The 17,500-nt window shown below is 42.0% G+C and overlaps 1 protein-coding gene across 9 annotated transcripts in view; it reads right to left on the reverse strand.

Annotated features, from left to right (window-relative positions):
* LOC135222082 (gametocyte-specific factor 1-like) overlaps window positions 1-17,500 on the reverse strand; it is a 534,139-nt gene that overhangs the window by 280,303 nt on the left and 236,336 nt on the right. For all 9 annotated transcript variants that reach the window (XR_010316168.1, XR_010316169.1, XM_064260250.1 and 6 more), the window contains exons 5-7: window positions 14,612-14,698; window positions 14,302-14,378; window positions 13,170-13,255 (exon numbers count right to left, since the gene is read on the reverse strand). Coding sequence is in view for 7 of the 9 variants with exons in the window: in XM_064260250.1 (XP_064116320.1) it covers window positions 13,170-13,255; window positions 14,302-14,378; window positions 14,612-14,698 (250 nt within the window). In the remaining 2 variants the exon portion in view is untranslated. The remainder of the gene's footprint in view (window positions 1-13,169; window positions 13,256-14,301; window positions 14,379-14,611; window positions 14,699-17,500) is intronic.

The raw sequence follows: 17,500 nt of genomic DNA on the forward strand, positions 1-17,500 counted from the left end.
TGGCAAATATGAGTTTAGTTCGCTGTATTTACGTTTTATTTCGCCGCATTTAACTCAATTTGAAGTGTATTGCCTTGCTTCTAGTTAGCATAAAATATCTGGATACTACTTTACTTATAGGAGACAAGGTAATTTGTCATTATACAATGTGTTTTCAAGTCGAAATTTGAATTTAATACGTCTCATGAAATAAATTATTTTTTCAACAGATTACGTTGTGGGCATGTTTATTGTGTAAAAATATTAAGTGATTCCATTCGCTATTTTCACTTTATTTCATTATAGTACAAGTTTTACCATTAGTTACATTATTTATCTTTTATCGGTGTGAAAACAGCAGTAAAATGTGTTCTTTCAAGACCTGAAGTTTTGATTAAAATTATTCTCTCTCAATTTTATCTACAGTTGTGTTTAATGGCGTTATATCCTTGTTGCCGATGCATGATAATAGTTGTTAGCAGCTCGAAAAATGAGCTGCGTGTGTGGAGAGGTGGGAGCTGGGGAAAAACTGTCGTATGTTCAGCTGGACGCCACTTTTTCTTGCTCACGTCGCTTCCCAGTTGTTTTAGTTGTGGGTGGTCGTAAGTTGATAAGTTGTAACTCGCATAGGTCGTAAGTTGACAACTAAGTGTGCAGTAAAGGTGAAATATTTTGTAACAGCAAAACAGAGATAACATGGTTTTTATGGACATTTTTTCTTTCATTACCAGGAGGCTTTTGTATCCTGAGGTTGGGCAACGGTCAAATGTTTCTATAAATCTTTGTTTATTTTGTAATTTTGTGAGATAATGGCTTCGTATGATTATGATACTGATTATCATCAAATAGTGATTTCAAGATATATCATAACAATGACAGTATGATAGTAGTAATATATGTACATATATTGATGGTTAAGATAGCGTGCATATGATGGTTAAAATACACACACACACACACACACCCATTCAGCCAATTAATATTTATTGTATATTTTCTTTGTTTTTTCAATTGATAAAAAGTAATTTTAAGAAAAAAAAAGGAATTATCTCAGAAATTTTTTTTAATTATCAATTTTTACAGATTTTATATCACTGGTTATTAATCTGAAAAAAAAAGCCAATTCCAACTGTGTATAACATTAAGTGATGTTAAAAAATGAGTGAGAAAATACTGGTTCTTTTACTGGAAGTTGCAAATACGTACATATTACCGACATCAAAGAAGAGGCTATATCAAAATGTGGCTAACAGGTTGATCATCCAAGTTCACCAAAGGTTGAAAAGACTTTCCCAACCAAGGAAGTAAGGGACTAAACTATCATGACTACATGCTGAAAGATGGTGGTAGAGAACAACCACTGTTCAGGGGCTTTCCTGTAAATACAGTAGTCTAAATGATTCTGAAGAAGAAACCATATTTAAGAAGTGATTTAGAATTTGGCATTTGAGTGGCTATCATGGCAAGCACTGCTACATAGGCCACATGTAAAGATGTTAACAGTACTTTGGAGTTAATATGACACTAGGGTGTCTGATAGTTTAATGACTGGTCACCTTATAAATATCTTATCTATTTTGCAAATAATTCTTATTGAATCTATATCCGACTATTGATGAAGTGGTTACCACTGCTTTATTACCACTGCTTTAATCAATATTTCCAAAACACAATTGCAAAATGTGAAGCTACTCATTGAAAATAACATGGAAAGTCTGGGGTGGAAAAATTAACATTGAAAGTTTGGAAAACTTTGAGATCAGAAACACATAAGCAATGCTTGAGCTGGACAGGCTAAAGAAGTAGTCGTAAAGTAGCTAGTAGTTAATTAGACAAATAAGTAAATCTGATATTAGTGTTAGTCATAGGCTACCTGGCAGAAAGCTCTCACAAAAAGTGTCCTCTCCCATTCTAGGTCAATTATGGTCCAAGTTGTTAAGTGTGAAACAAAGAAGTAAGATTATGCAAACCAAGAAGCCGAAGGATCCACAAAAGACTAGGAATGCTAGTTTCTTTGTATGGCGTTTTTACGTTGTATGGAACCAGTGGTTATTCGGCAACAGGACCAACAGCTTTGCGTGACCTCCGAACCACGCTGAGAGTGAACTTCTATCGCCAGAAATACACACCTCTGACCCCTCAACTCAACGGAATGCCAAAGAATCGAACTCAGGGCCACTGAGGTGGCAGGCGAGGACCATACCAACCACGCCACAGAGGATGACTTCATAACTCTTGGCAGTAAGTTAATCAGCATGATATAAAAAGGATCATAACGCAAAAGCTTACAGGTCTGTTGATGGAAAGATTGTGTGTGTTGAGGTGGAAAATGGACATGCAGTAAAGAAATATACAGACTTTCCTGATGACCTACAACCTAAGGCTGGAGCAAGAAAAAAATGACTGAGTTTAGTTTTCTTTTAAAACTTTAAGTAAGGCTTGACTGCTTTCTGTCAGTGTTATAGACCACAGTTATACACAAGGAGCCAGAAAACATAGCATTGTCAGTATAACAGGTTCAAGTGCTTGTGGTCTTACTACAGTAGTAAATTAAGATTAGGTATCATAAAAGAATTTGCCAAGGAATTTTATATCTTGTGCCTTTCTAAAACCAGATGTAACCAAGTAGATGAGGATGTTATCCCTGGCTACTGTTCACTTGTCATCCCTAAGAGAAATGATTCTCACAGATTTGGAGGTGTTCACGCTTTATGCTTAACTGTCAAAAAAAGTTGTGTAAACCAAATAGTAAAGGTTCAAAAGTTTGAAATTTTCATTATAAACTCTTAGCTGTTTTGGTTCACCAAAACATTCCTTCTAGCCAGAATGTACCTATCTGACAGCTTAGAAGGCATGTCATTCCCTCAGTTTTGCTTTATTGCCATGCATTTTACCTATTACGATCCATCTCCTTTGATTTCTTCCTACAAATTTTCACTTTTATTCATTCATGTATGAATACTTCAGGCATGCATTGTGGGTCTTCAGGTGAGACTTGGTGGTCTTGATATTAGTAATCCTCTTGCAATAACAAGACACTCCAAACTTTAAATAATGTAGTAACTATGACAGATAATATTTAAAAAGTTATCTTTAACCAAGAGTGTACATAACATCTATAAAGGTTTCAAACAGAGCTTAAAGCAATTTGACCAATATCAAAATGACATAACAAAATAAGGTTTTACATAAACTTAATTACATTGCTATAAGTTCCTAACTTTCATGGCAGCATAAGTTTAAAAATTTGCAGTAGAACTCTACTGCTTTGGAATAGGTAACTGACCCCACCCACTTTCGGGGAAGCATGGGTACAAACTGGCTAAAGAGCCCAATTCGTTCATGCTCCATGTCCATGAGAGGGGAGGTAGGAGGGCTCCAATCATGTAATTACTTGTTAAGTATATATAATACATGTCATTTTTATACAAGTAACTTACCAAGTATTACACTGCTGAATTTCACAATATCGGAGGTGGGATACATAGACACCAAACCACTTAAATCATACTCAGTAATGGAGAAGAATTTGACTTAGTAAAATTAGCTAGCATTGAAACAATGCTTGTTGTAACCTTATATACCAGGTGAGAGAGCCATAACAGGTGGATACTGCCTCTGGTTTTGTGCTATCTTCAACCAGTAAAGTTGAGGGTCACCTCTACACGGGTGTTTTGCAACTGAGCAGACTGAGGGTTGCCAAAACATAATAAACTAATAAATGCCCTTGCCCCAGGCACTGTACAAGATAATAACCAGATCACCTTGTTACCTACAACCACTAAATATCACTAGCCAACCATGAAAAACCAATGACTCGTGGGTGCTCCCAGTACAATGTATCCCCCAGGCTTCCCATAACTTGATCACCTAAAACTAAGGCAAGGAAATAGATAAAGATATACTCCTATCCTCACCCCCCACCCCCATGTCACACCAGCCACAGAAAATGGTCCTAATGTACTGAAGTTTTCATAAAGAACTTCCACATCTTGTAAATAATGTGATACAAAAATGGATCTACATTTCCATTATGTAGACTGAATTATTGCCAAGCAATAGATTGCGTTTAAATGCTAAAGATGTGACCACTACCCTAATATCATGGACTTTGACTTTCAAAATGGGTAATGTTCCCTCTTGAATATTACTCAGAGCTTCAGAGATTACATCCTTTTAAGAAGAACGACAAGACGTTCTTGTACATCGAACAAGAGGGACCCTTATTTAACACCAGATGTACATTACTGAGGCAAAGTGAAGAATGGCCAGATGCTCTGCTTTTAGCTCCCTCATGTTGTGTAGAGCTTCTTCTCTTGTAATGCCCATGTATGTCCCCACCACTTCTAAATCCTACAGATGAGCTCCCCATCCAAGGTCTGAGGCATCTGGAAATAATGTTAGGTCCAAGTTCAACTGATGAAATTACTTTCTGACTGAGAATCACCTTTCCTCAAGCCACCACCACAAGTCCTTGATCTCGAGTGATGGGGAAGACAGACAAGTCAGGAAGGGTCTTCCTTCACATGTTGACCTTCAGGAAAAACTGTAGACGTCTTGAACAAAGTCTCCCTAAAGGTGCAAACTTCTCTATTGAAGAGTGTACTTAAGAGGCTCATCTAAGCTTTGTCTGAGCAGGAGGGAAGATCAAGGAACATCTGGACTGTCTGAATGCAGGACTGACTTCTACCCTGTGCCAGAAAATCCCAAAAATTCCGAGTCGATCATCGTCCCTAAATACATGATTGACTGAATCGGGACAAGTTGAGATTTGGAAAAATTGACTGCAAGGCACAGATCCTGGGCAAGAAGAGCCTTCTGTACATCCTTCATGCAATGAGTTCTTGATGGCAACTGTAGGAGTCAGTCGTCAAGATACAGGCCTGCAGTGATGCCCATCAGATGGAGCCACTGGTGGAAAACTGTGGGTCTGTGAAGAGACCAAAATGCAGGCCACAAATTGGAAGAGCCTGCTATGGAACACGAACCTTAGATATTTTATGTATTCATGACAAACTGGAATGTGAAAGTAGACATCATCCATATCTACTGTCACCATTCAATGCCCCTGTTGGTTGGAGGATAGAAATGATTTGTCTCCATCCTGAATTCCATGGTTAATATGAAAATCAGAGTGCTTACGTCCAGGACAGGTCTCCAACCTCCTGATGACTTGGGGATGAAAAAGTCTGTTGCTGAATCCCTGCGAGTGCATTTCTTCCACAACTTCTATTACACTTTACCTTAGAAGAGAACCCACTTCCTTTGAGAGGGCCAAAAACCTCTGAGAACCTAATGAGTAGGCAGTCAAGCTGACGGGCACAGACACTAAGGCAGGTTTTGTGTGGTCTGGAGGAGGATTTCTTGAGTGGGTGTCCTGATTGAAAATCTGCATGTAGTCGGGACTGATATCTTCTGGCTCTGCCCAACAAAAGGGCCTCTGCTGCAAAGGAGAAACTGCGCTGAGCCTAAAGGATACTATAGATGCACGGCTAGGCTGCTTAGGACACTTGGTAGACTGGGCAAGAAGATCTTGCATTGCTTTCTTCTGCAGCTTAGAGGCTACACATTCAAGAGTTGCACTAGGGAACTGTAGGAATGTTCCATTTGAGGTACGATATGTTTTCCCTGTTATGTTTATCTCTTTGCACGGGGTTCAGGAAAAAACACAAGTCAGTTCCCGCTCATCCCTTGATCTGTAATCAACTCTTGTACATTAAAGGAATCAACTGGTCCCGAGTATGTCTCAACCTGCTTACATGGCGCAGTGATTCTCGTTCCAAAGCAGGACCTACAAGATGCTGAGACGAGGCCATCACAACACACCCAGGGGCACAGCAAGACGTTCCCCTAGGGGCACTGCAAGCAGGAATGCAACACCGGCACCACGAGGGACAGGACTTGTTACAGGCTTTGGTTGGCCTCATGGCACAAGGAAGACCACATGGTTCAGCCTCGGCAGGTGTTAGGGCGATGTGCCCTGAGAAGTGTAGCTATGAGATGACACAAAGCAGTTTTCGAGAATGGTGTCGCTCTATGAGTGATTGGCTGGCCTTAGGAAACGTCTCAGGAGAGAATGCGCTTATCAGTATCCGGTTTAAACTGCGATGAGAAGTTAAGGATGGCTATAGATGCAACGCACTCAGAGGTTCAGTGGAACTCTTAACGGCCTCTGAGGCATTTGACAGACTGGAGGAGATCACGACGAAGTCTGTGAATAAGGCAGTGGCATGGAACAAGTTTTTCTCAGTGCAACAAGGCGATCAAGAAACCGCGAAATCTTTTGTGCATAGGTGCCAACAATTGGCCTTAGATTGTGGGTTTAAGTGTCCCCATTGTCGAGCTGATCTGACTGATTTTGTGTTAGTTCAGCGGATAACAAGTGGTTTAAGCAATGTGGGACTTAAGCAAGAGATCCTACAGGATCATGAGGTTTTCAATACTGTGCAGAAATTGTTACGTAAATGTGAAATTTATGAATCCGCAGAAAAGGATAGTATTTGCGCTCATGGAAGGGCAAACATAGCTAGTTTGGTAAAAGGGAATGAGATAGGCTTAGGCCTAGTTGAAAGTGGGTTAGAAGGTGGTAAAAGTTAAAATTGATTGCTAGCTATAGGTCTAATAATAGTGACAAGGGACACGGCCGTGGCCGTAGTAGCTCGAAACCTACTGGTAACAGTAAGTCAGATACCAGGTGTAAAAAGTGTGGTGGTCGTTCTCATTGGCAGGGAAAATGTCCTGCTGATAATGTTAACTGTTTTCAGTGTGGTATTGTGGGGCACTTTCCTAAATTCTGTCGTCAAAGGGGGCAACAGCCCGCCAAAACGGCGCCTATTGTGGACGCGTCTGTTACGTCATGCACTGTTGCCTATCCACCTGCGGACAATCGCCAGGTAGGCCTATGTGCGGCAGTGGGGAAACTGCCAATGGTGAAAATAAAGGTTAAGCATGAGTTTTCATGTGTGTGTCATTGTTGAGGCTGTTCCAGACACAGGGGCAGAAGTGTGTATAGTAGGGGTAGATTTGTTACCAAAATTGGGTTTGAAGGTACCTAATCTCTCTCGGTGTAATGTCATTGTAAATCACGCAGGGGAGAAGTCATTGAGAATATATGGGTCTGTTGATATGCTAATAGAATTGGGTGATAAATCAGTGAGCACTAGTGTTATCGTTGTGCAAGGTGTTACCCGTTTTTATATGTCTTTAGGAGTGTGTAAATCACTAGGTCTAGTGCATACAAAGTTTCCCCATCATACGTCGCTACCGTGAATGACGTCACTCGGAAACCATCTGCGTCGACTAACCCCCGCCAAACGCCTGAAGAAAACGTTCGCACACGGGTAGGGGGTGGTGGTCGTCAGCGCGAGATGCCATACGCTGCCACAGAAGAGAATGTCCCTAGGCTGAAGGACTGGCTACTGCAACGTTTTGCGAAGACTACGTTCAACGTTTCAAGAAACCCTCTGCCAATGATGAAAGGAGCCCCTCACCACATTCACCTGAGGGAAGGTGCCATCCCCTATGCGTGTCATACACCTATACCAGTTCCTAAGCATTGGGAGGCCGATGTTAAGGCTCAGCTCGACGAAGATGTCAAATTAGGAGTAATTAGGGAGGTCCTGCTGGTACAGCTACGGACTGGTGTGCGAGGATGGTAGTAGTAGCAAGAAAAATGGTAAACCACGGAGGACCGTGGACTATCAAGAGCTGAATAAGAATTGCAAATGAGAAACGCATCTCACACGTGCTCCTTTGACATGGTCTCGGGTGTGCCACTTCATACACATAAGACTGTAGTTGATGCCTATGCCGGATTCCACCAGGTGCCATTAGATGAGAGAGCCGACAGTTGACGTTTATTACACCATGGGGGAGATACCAGTATTGTCGAACACCTATGGGTCATTGCGCGGCCCCCGATGCATACACGAAAAGGTTCGATGACGTCATTATTGATGTACACAGAAAGTACAAGTGCATAGATGACGTGTTGTTATATGACGACAGTGTTGAGGGAGCCTTTTGGCAGACTTGTGATTTTTTGCAATTAAGTGGAGATAATGGTATTACGCTGAATTCGGATAAATTCCGATTTTGTCAAAGACAGGTAGAGTTTGTGGGGTACGAACTTGATTGGGATAATTATAGACCTTCTAATGAGCGTATGAGTGCCATTAAGAACTTCCCCATGCCTGCAAGCTAAACTATCACGGATATAAGATCTTGGTTTGGAACTTGTGAACCAAATTGCACCTTTCGTGGCTGTAGCACCGGTAATGGAACCATTCAGGGAAAGTTTATTGGGACCAACGCCTTCAAAACAGTTTTGTTGCAGCCCGGGACAGCATTTGCAAGATGTTGGGCGACGGACTGACATATTATGATAAGACAAGGCGCACTGCTGTTGTTACCGATTGGTGCAGAGAAGGAATGGATTTGTTATATTGCAACAATATTGCAATTGCGAGGATCTCAATGCCCCTTTTTGTTGTGAAGGGGGGGATGGAAACTGGCATTATGTGGCAGCAGGCACCTGACGGAGGCGGAGGCCGGCTATGCCGTCATTGAGGGGGAAGTGGCTGCAGTAGTATGGTGCCTTAGGAAATCGAGATTGTTTTTATTGGGATGCCCGAATTTCATTTTAATCACGGACCATAGACCTTTGGTAAAACTCTTTGGGGATAGGAGCCTAAAAGACATTGCAAACCCGAGACTACTAAGGTTGAAGGAGAAAACTATGCAATATAGTTTTACCATAAGATATTTGCCGGGGAAGAAGAATTCGGCAGCCATACATTATCAAGATACCCAGTGATTCGCAGTGAAACTACCGTCAAAGACGAAGAAGAGGAGGAACTTATGAACAAAGTTTGTGTAATTGCCTCCACTGACGTCATCGCTGGCGAATGACGTCATTACTATGGACTGGGCTACCATGAGGGGGGAAGCAGAGAAGGATCCTGATTATTTACTATTGCAGCGACGTGTCAGCGAAGGGGGTTGGCCGTCGTCAAGGTCTCAAGTGGAGCCCTGCCTAAAATCTTTTTTTCAATGTACGTGATAGACTGAGTGTCATTGAAGGATTAGTCACATATGCATATGACGAGGGGCATGTTCGTCTGGTAGTTCCGGAGGCACTACGTTTACGCATTGCAACCAATTTACATTCAGGTCATCAATCAACTGACTCCATGATCAGAAGAGCACGACAGGCGGTTTATTGGCCTGGGATTGAGGGTGACTTGGCAAATTATAGGGCACAGTGTCATGATTGCAACGTTGCGGCACCTTCGCAACAAAGGGGAAAGGTATTATATACACTCCCCCTCCCGAATATCCGTTTTCAGAGAACTATTGCAGATTTATTTCAAGTAGCAGGGAGGCAGTATATGGTCTACGCCGATCGACTGACTGGATGGATGGAAATTTATTTCTTCGCTAACGGAACTACATCCGCGAGATTGATCCCAGTTTTTAGAAGATATTTTATGCAGTGGGGAGCACCTGAAGAAATATAAGTGGACGAGGGCACGAATCTAACGAGCATGGAAATGAGACCCCCAGTCCAACGGGCGGGCAGAAGCTGCTGTGCGCACCGCCAAACGAACATTAATGGGAAATACTCTACCTGATGGAGGGCTAGACAATGACAAGGTAGCTCAGGCGATGTTAATTGCAGTATAAGAAATACACCATTACGTGGCTATAGATAAGTCTCCTGCACAGCTGGCCATGGGTCGCCAACTTCGAGATTCGGTGCCAATGTTAAAAAGTTTATCATTTCGTCACCGAGCATTGGTCGGAAACCTTGTCCGCAAGAGAGAGGGAAAGAAGCATTGTTGAGCAACGAATATCATCCAAGTATAATGAGAAAGCCAAGGATCTTTCCCCCCTACAAATAGGGAAGAGGGTAGCTATCCAGGATGTGACTACACGAGCCTGGAATAGAAGCGGGGCTTGGGGTGGTTATTGAAAAGAAGAGATACTGCCAATATCACATAAGGTTAGACGGGAGCAGAAGAATTTCGACAAGAAATCGCAAGCATTTGAGATCCCTACCACCCACACCACCTGAGGGAGAACCTACTCCACCGCCTCAGGGGAGGCTGGCCCAGTACCCACCCTAGGAGAGATGTAGCACTAGGGTTTACTGTCGTCCTCCGCAATGGCACGATGATTATATTACAGAGTAATTCATTTTAGTTGTGTTTAATAAATATCCCCTAAACATGTCAAGTTTTGTGCATATACTTTAATCCATGATTATTTCGGGTTTAATAAGTGTTCCTCTTGTCATGTGTTTACCATTTATGTATGTTCCAGCGCTGTGTCCGAAGGACTATCTTTATTATAGCTGAATTCCCTTTGCTTCATATGTTACTACCTTTACCAGTTTTATTATTTTTGCAACTAAAAGGAGAAATCTATACTTATGTTTTAAATATACTATGTTTGCTTTGAATGGGGAGCTTTGATCTTAAAGGGGAGGTGTAGGAATGTTCCATTTGAGGTACGATATGTTTTCCGTTATGTGTATCTCTTTGCACGGGGTTCAGGAAAAGACACAAGTCAGTTCCCGCTCATCCCTTGATCTGTAATCAACTCTTGTACATTAAAGGAATCAACTGGTCCCGAGTATGTCTCAACCTGCTTACAGGAACAGACTTCCTTAATCCATATATAGGTGCAAAGAGAAGCAATGACTTCAGTGAGGGAGTTACTCCTTTGGTAGTAAATGAGCACCAAAGCTCCCTTTTCTTAAGTATCCCTAACGAAAAAAGGGAAGCCACTTCCTGAAAACCATTGCATTCCCCTCTATCAGCCTAAGACAGAACACCTAATCAATCAGCAGAGAAGTACAGTCCTCGATCTTCTTCGTCAGTCTCCTACTGTCTAGTCTAGACAAATCAAAATCTTCAAAGACCTTGAGCAAATCCTTAATTAAATGGTCTAACTCAGAAGGCAAGATCTTAGCCGAAGAGAATGCTGTTGGGAGGAGGCAGAAACTCCCAAGGAAGGAGCTTCCCCCGGTAGTGTAGTAAACATACCTCTTCTTTGTCAATCGAGAAGGGGAGTGCAAAAGGTGGTTTCTCTAGATCCCTCTCGTCAGCTAGCCAATGCATGATACCAGAAAAAGCCCTCCTCAATGAACAGAGGAGAACCATCTTCAGTAGTCTGGAGGTGACTGAAGGTTGCCTCATTACAAAAGGCAAGAGGCAGCTGAAAGGGAAGAAAAAACCAGACAGAAAAATACTTCAATAATGAAGCACAAGCCAACATTGGTTGCTCCTGCTCTACATTTTCATTTGAAGAAGAAATTGAAGATGACGCTACATTCGACTGCTCTAATACTGCAAGTGACGGCTTCTTCAGTAAGTCTACAATGTTATGCAGATGTTGCTGTATAAGGTCTAAAGCAAAGTCCTGCACCACAGTAACATTCACACCTGGTGAATCCGACTGTAGAAGACGCATACAGCAAGCCACATGAGGCACAGGCAAATTAAATTGGCAGATGGTGGTGCCAAAGAAGTCGGAGTATGATCAGAAAGAGGAGAATTTGGCAAAAAAGGAGATCTTTCCAGCACTAGAGAACACTTTGATAAGGACTGAATAACCTCTGAACACTTCTTAGCAAATGAAGGTTTAGTATTAAGTGCACAACTAGAAAGTGAATGCTTTGGTGACAATACAGGCTTGGAACACTCGGTTTGTACTATGTGCTGCAACACTGACTGGGCGTTTGATCGATGCAGTGCGCCCAGCATCACACAACGCACGTTTGTCACCCAATGCATGCATAACCGACACTGAAGTCAAATGTTTAGCACCAGCCAACCACCTAATGCCAGCTGATCACTCGGACACAAACACAGCAAGCACTCACACCTCCACCTGGGCACTTGGCTGTAACTGTACGATCATTCACCGAGTGTTCAACTGCCACTGGAAGCTCGGAACTCTTAACAAATGAGCACTTCGGAACAAAATACTTAGGAGATGTTGGAGAGATGTTGGAATGTCTTTCTGCTCCCAGAAGCTACAGGACAGTTGCAGGCTATATCTCTGCCATGCTTTCAAGCAAACGAGTTTGTGCTCAGGGTTTGCGTGCCTTTTCAACGGCCTGGAAAACTTGGAAAATCACCTACTTTGTCTTCTGTAAGACTTGGAATCAGAGCCACTAGAGATAAGGCATGCGCTTCTACCTGAATGCCTTTCCAAGTCTTGGGATTGCACAGGCTCGGATGAGGAAGCAACTGCCTGTAAGCAAACCCCACCAACCTCCCTTGGACATTAAATTTTGGTTTGCCTCTTCCCTGGGGAAGGGGAGTCTAGCAGGGACCTAGGTCTGGGAACACCAGTGGGACGAGCAGTCACCCCCTCCAATGACAGCATTTGCTCCATCACTAGCACTTAACCAATCCATAATTGTCTTAATACACACACCAAGCTGGGACTCTGTATCAGCTAGAAAGCCAAGCTTCTTATCTACCCCGGCTTCTACGGTGACAATGGCATTGGGTTCGGAAGTAAAGGTAATGGAGTTGATGGATGCGTAGGAGGAATTTGAATAGGAGAAAAAGCAGTCACAGGAATCAAAGGGACAAGTACATCAAAAGAATGCCATAACCTAACCTAGGACTTGGCAGCCAACTTCCTCTCTCTCTCTCTTTTCAGTCTTGCTAAATGAGAAAGTCAAGTCTTCCACTTCCCTTGATCCCAGTCCCTATATTCTTCACAACTAAGGTCAGGAGAACAGTTTTCTTCTGCAAAAACTACAAATAGTTTGGCTGCATATTTGGCAGAAGTTAGACAGGTCTTGCTGCCTTTGCTGCAATACCTAATACTATGAGCACTAGAGTCTGACATGACAAGTCAAAATCCGGAACCCAAGATCTAGCTAAGTTATGAAATAGCGCTACCTAATTACAAAGAGAACTTCACCGAAAGCTAGCACACATCCAACCGTGAGCGAAAACAAAAACTACCCAAACGATGTACACTTAATGAGCAGGAAAGAATTGGGCCCTTTAGCTGCCTTGTGTATTGTGTATACCTAAGCTTCCCTGAAAGTGGCCAGGGTCAGTTACCTACTCCAAAACAATAAAGCACTTCCACGAATTTTTAAACTTAAGCTGCCATGAAAAGTTAGGATCTTATAGCAATGTAATTACTTGGATAAAACTTACCTTTCCTGAATATAAACCAATGTTGGCTGCAATTCTTGGCAGTCTTGGCCTCTGGCCCTGCGTGACAGAGCCATCCACTGTCATCCCTGAAAATTGGATACATCAAACTCACATGTTTGTCATACTGAGAAAAAGAAGAGAGGAGAGAGGAGAGAGAGGAGATGAGAGGAGAGGAGAGATGGAAGAGGAGAGAAGAGACGAGAGAGAGAGAGAGGAGAGAGAGAGAGAGAGAGAGAGAGAGAGAGAGAGAGAGAGCTTAGTACACAAAATATAATTTCTTCAAAGTACTTAGTGATCTTACAACTTTCCTTTGACACCTCCATTTTTGTAATCTTAAAGCATTTCCTTTGATCTTGGTACGTATTATATAACCCAAAAATGTTTTTTACAAAAACCCATTGATTAATTGCTCTAGTAGGTCCAAGGAGGGTGTGAAGATTCCCAGTGTGTGGTTGTTTTCATATTAACTGTGCTACCCCAAGCAATGCCACTTCTAGGCTACCTCAAAATCCGAGCTTAATTCTAGCTAGCAATTAAGAACACAATATCTTAAAAAGCTGTTTAAAATTGAAAAGGAGAAGAATTGAATGTCTTTTCATAATATACTGCACACCAAAAAATACAATATTCCACTAGGCAATCTCTCAAAAAATTTCATTAAAAAAGCCTTAACCAGTATATCTTACTTTTACCAAACCACTAAGCTGATTAACAGCTCTCCTAGGCCTGTCCCAAAGGATTAGATATCTTTTACATGGCTAACAACCAATTGGTTACCTAGCAACGGGACCTACAGCTTATTGTGGGATCCAAACCACATTATATCAAGAAACGAATCTCTATCACCAGAAGTAAATTCCTCTGATTCCACATTGGCAGAACGGAGAATCAAACTCATGACTACTGAATCAGCTGGCGAGCACGGAACACACTTGTCCAACGAGGAACTTTCAGATTCATGATAAAACATAAAATAGTATGTACACCATTGTATGTGTAATGAATGCCTATCATGTAGTGTTTAAATGTATCAAGAGGTTTAAGAAAAATTAATAAACAAACACCCATTCTTACTGGGCCAATCAAGTATTTCAAACTACTGAGTGCCATGGTAAAATAAAGACGCACTTACCACTTTGTTGTAACACCTTAACATTTTCTTGTGGTGTACCACCTGAAGTGTCACTGTTAATCAAGTGATAGATGGGCCTGTAAAATCATGTAATTATTAACTAAAACTACTTAATACAAGATATAAATTTCAAAACCAATGAAGCAAGTGCTAAAACTTGTGCTCTGTGCAAAACTGAATTTATTTCAAATTCTACAAGTAAGGAGAAAACAACAGAAATCACATTTCTATGATGACCATAAGTTTATGAAATAATTTCTATACTGTACCATTTAAAATATGCATTTAACCAACTAAAATAAACTCATACCTCCCTTCCCTTATACACTGCACACGTTCCATCTCTCTTTCACGCCACTCTCGTCTAGCTGCTTTTCCCATGCCTGGTGGTGGTGGGCTGTAAGATTGGTGATACTACTTCACATCATGAGGTAAAGTATGACAGAACAAGATTATAAGCCTACTTCCAAAGGAAAAAAAACTGAATCTTAATAGAAATGACAACTGGATACTACAGTACAGTACCAACTCAATGGTATCCAGCAACAAACATAAAAAAGCAAGTTATTCATTACTTAACAACCAATTATCAAGCCGTAGGTTCCTACCGCAGGAGACCAAAATTAAAACTTTCACCATGGTACCGCCATCGCTAGTGTAGGTGACAGGTAACCGACCACTTCCAGTTGACAGGTATGATTACACTGCACCTAAATTCATATAAAAATATTCATTTTTATTCAGGTGTCTTACCAAGTAAATATCAAGCTGAGGTGGAGGAAAGTGGAAATAACACCTCTTGAAAATACAGAGAATTCTAAAAAGGGAAAATGTGTGGTAGCACAGGATGTATGCTTGTCATACCTTGCCTTGTAAGAGTGCCACTGCAGATGAGTAATGCCTCTGGTTTGCACACGGCTTACCCAGAAGAGAGAATGGTAGCAAGACCATAGGTTGCCTGTATTGTAGTGGAAAGTTCCTTGAAGTCGCGGGCATTACCGCTGACTCCACAAGGAAATACAAAGTAACAATGCCCTTGCCCTAGTTGAAAACCAGATGCAACAAACAACAACAGTCACCTACACCAAACTATAAAACACCAAAACCCTTTATGCTAAAAAAATGAATGGAGGGCACTCCAGGTACCAAGTACCTCCAGACTTCCCAAAGACTCTTAACAACCTTGATATATACAAGGCAAAAATTTAAAGGGATAGAAAATCCCCCATGTTGCCTCTCCAAATTACATGCCAGCAAAACAGTGGTTTGAGAGTGCTACAATTCTCAAACACTGTCTCTATTTCCTTCAGGTAATGAGTCGCAAACACTGACTTTGATCTCCAATAAGTTGATGGTAGAATCACCGACAAAGACAGGTTGTAGCAAAAAGCGAGCGAGGTGGTGACAGCTCTCACTTCGTGTGCTTTAACTTTGAAAAGCGGCAAAGATCCTTCTTTCACTTGCGAGTGTGCCTTGATAATCAAAGACCTCAAAAAGAAAGAAAGAGCATTGTTTGACAAGGGTCAAGATGGATCCTTAACTGAACACCATAAATGTGATGAGGGTCCTTGTATTTTCTCTGTTCTGTGTAGATAATGCCTTAATGCTCTTACAGGGCAGAGAAGTCTTCTTCTTCCAGTCCAACTTGCCCACTGTACTGCTGAACGGGTGAGGAACTCCAGAACAGTCAGGAGACATCACTAACTTTTTTGGGAACAGAAAAACCCAAAAAAATCCATGTGTCCAGGGTCATCCACAGATGGAGAATACACTAAGACGGAGTTAATCGAGATTTCATCTTGTTGATAAAAATGCTTAATGACTGAGTTAAGCAGAGTCCTCTCAAGGTCCTTTGCACACTGGCTTTCTGAAGAGGTGTGGAGAAGCCATTCATCCAGGTAAGGAGACGCATTTATTTCCATCAAATGTAGCCACTGTCCTAGAGGGGTCAGAACCCTGGTGAAAACCTGAGGTGCTGTCAACAGCCCAAAGAGCAGCACTCGAAACTGAAAAACTTTGTTCTGAAAGATTAATTGCAGGTACTTCCTGGAGTCATCAATTTTCATTTTGAAAACATAGAAATTCAGGGCGCCGACATCCAGGATGCTGCTTTGAGAATGAGCGCCTCTACTCCCTCCTTGAGTTTGTTTGTTTGTTAGTATGGTGCTTTTACGTTGCATGGAACCAGTATGGTTATTCAGCAACGGGACCAACAGCTTTACGTGACTTCCAAACCTCCTCCTTGAGTGCCGAAAACCTCTCCGTGTCAAAGAAGTATGCTGTCAACTTGATGGGAACTTTAGAAAGGGGAGGTCTTTCCTTGAAAGGAATGGAGTAGCCCACATGAGTACCTGAACAACCCAGGCTTCTGCGCCTCTGTTCCTCCATTCCTCTCAAAATGTAGTAGTTTGGTACCTATGGGTGTACAAAGGAATGATGATTCACTTGGAGCTGGACATGGTAGATGAGTGAAGGTTGGAGCGAGGCCTGGTGAAAGGGAGGGGACATTCCTCCATGCAAGGGCTGCTGTTGTAGGTGAAAAACAGATTTAGGAGCAGAAGTTGACGTCGAAGGCTTTGGGCACTTGGTTGACTGTGCCAGCAAGTCAGTATTCTGAAGAACTGAGAAAATGTATTTAGCTGAATCTAGTGAAAACAGGTGGGATTTGTTGAGAGGGGAGAACAAAAGCACCAACTTCTGCGTTGCTGTTACCCCTTTGGTTGTAAATGAACACCAAAGTTTGCGTTTTTTCAGAAACCCAAGCAAACAGGGAGACAAGTTCGTCTGCACCATCCCTTATTGACTTGTCAGCACAATAAAGAACTCGCAACTAATCCACTGCAAGATCTTCAAGGAGGGAAGAGCAGTCCTCCAACTTAGTATACAAAACCCCAACCGACCAATCCAAAACACGAAAAAATCTCCAAAACCTTAAAGATTTCACCTTAGATGGTCTAGTTTGGAAGACGAAGGAACAACTTAGCTGATGAGAAAGCTGACCTCCAATTAGCATTAACGAGTCCAGAGAAATCCCCCTGGGAGGATGCAGACTCCCAAAGAAGGAGCTTCCTCTGCAACATAGAAGCAGTAACGTTTCTCGATGAGCTTCGAAGGCAGAAAGGCAAACGACACTTTACCTTGCTCCCTCTTACTCATAAGCCATTCTTCGACATGATGAAGAGCCATTTTAGTCACAGAG

This window comes from Macrobrachium nipponense, chromosome 3 (genome assembly GCF_015104395.2).
Source record: "Macrobrachium nipponense isolate FS-2020 chromosome 3, ASM1510439v2, whole genome shotgun sequence".
Classification (NCBI taxonomy): domain Eukaryota; kingdom Metazoa; phylum Arthropoda; class Malacostraca; order Decapoda; family Palaemonidae; genus Macrobrachium; species Macrobrachium nipponense.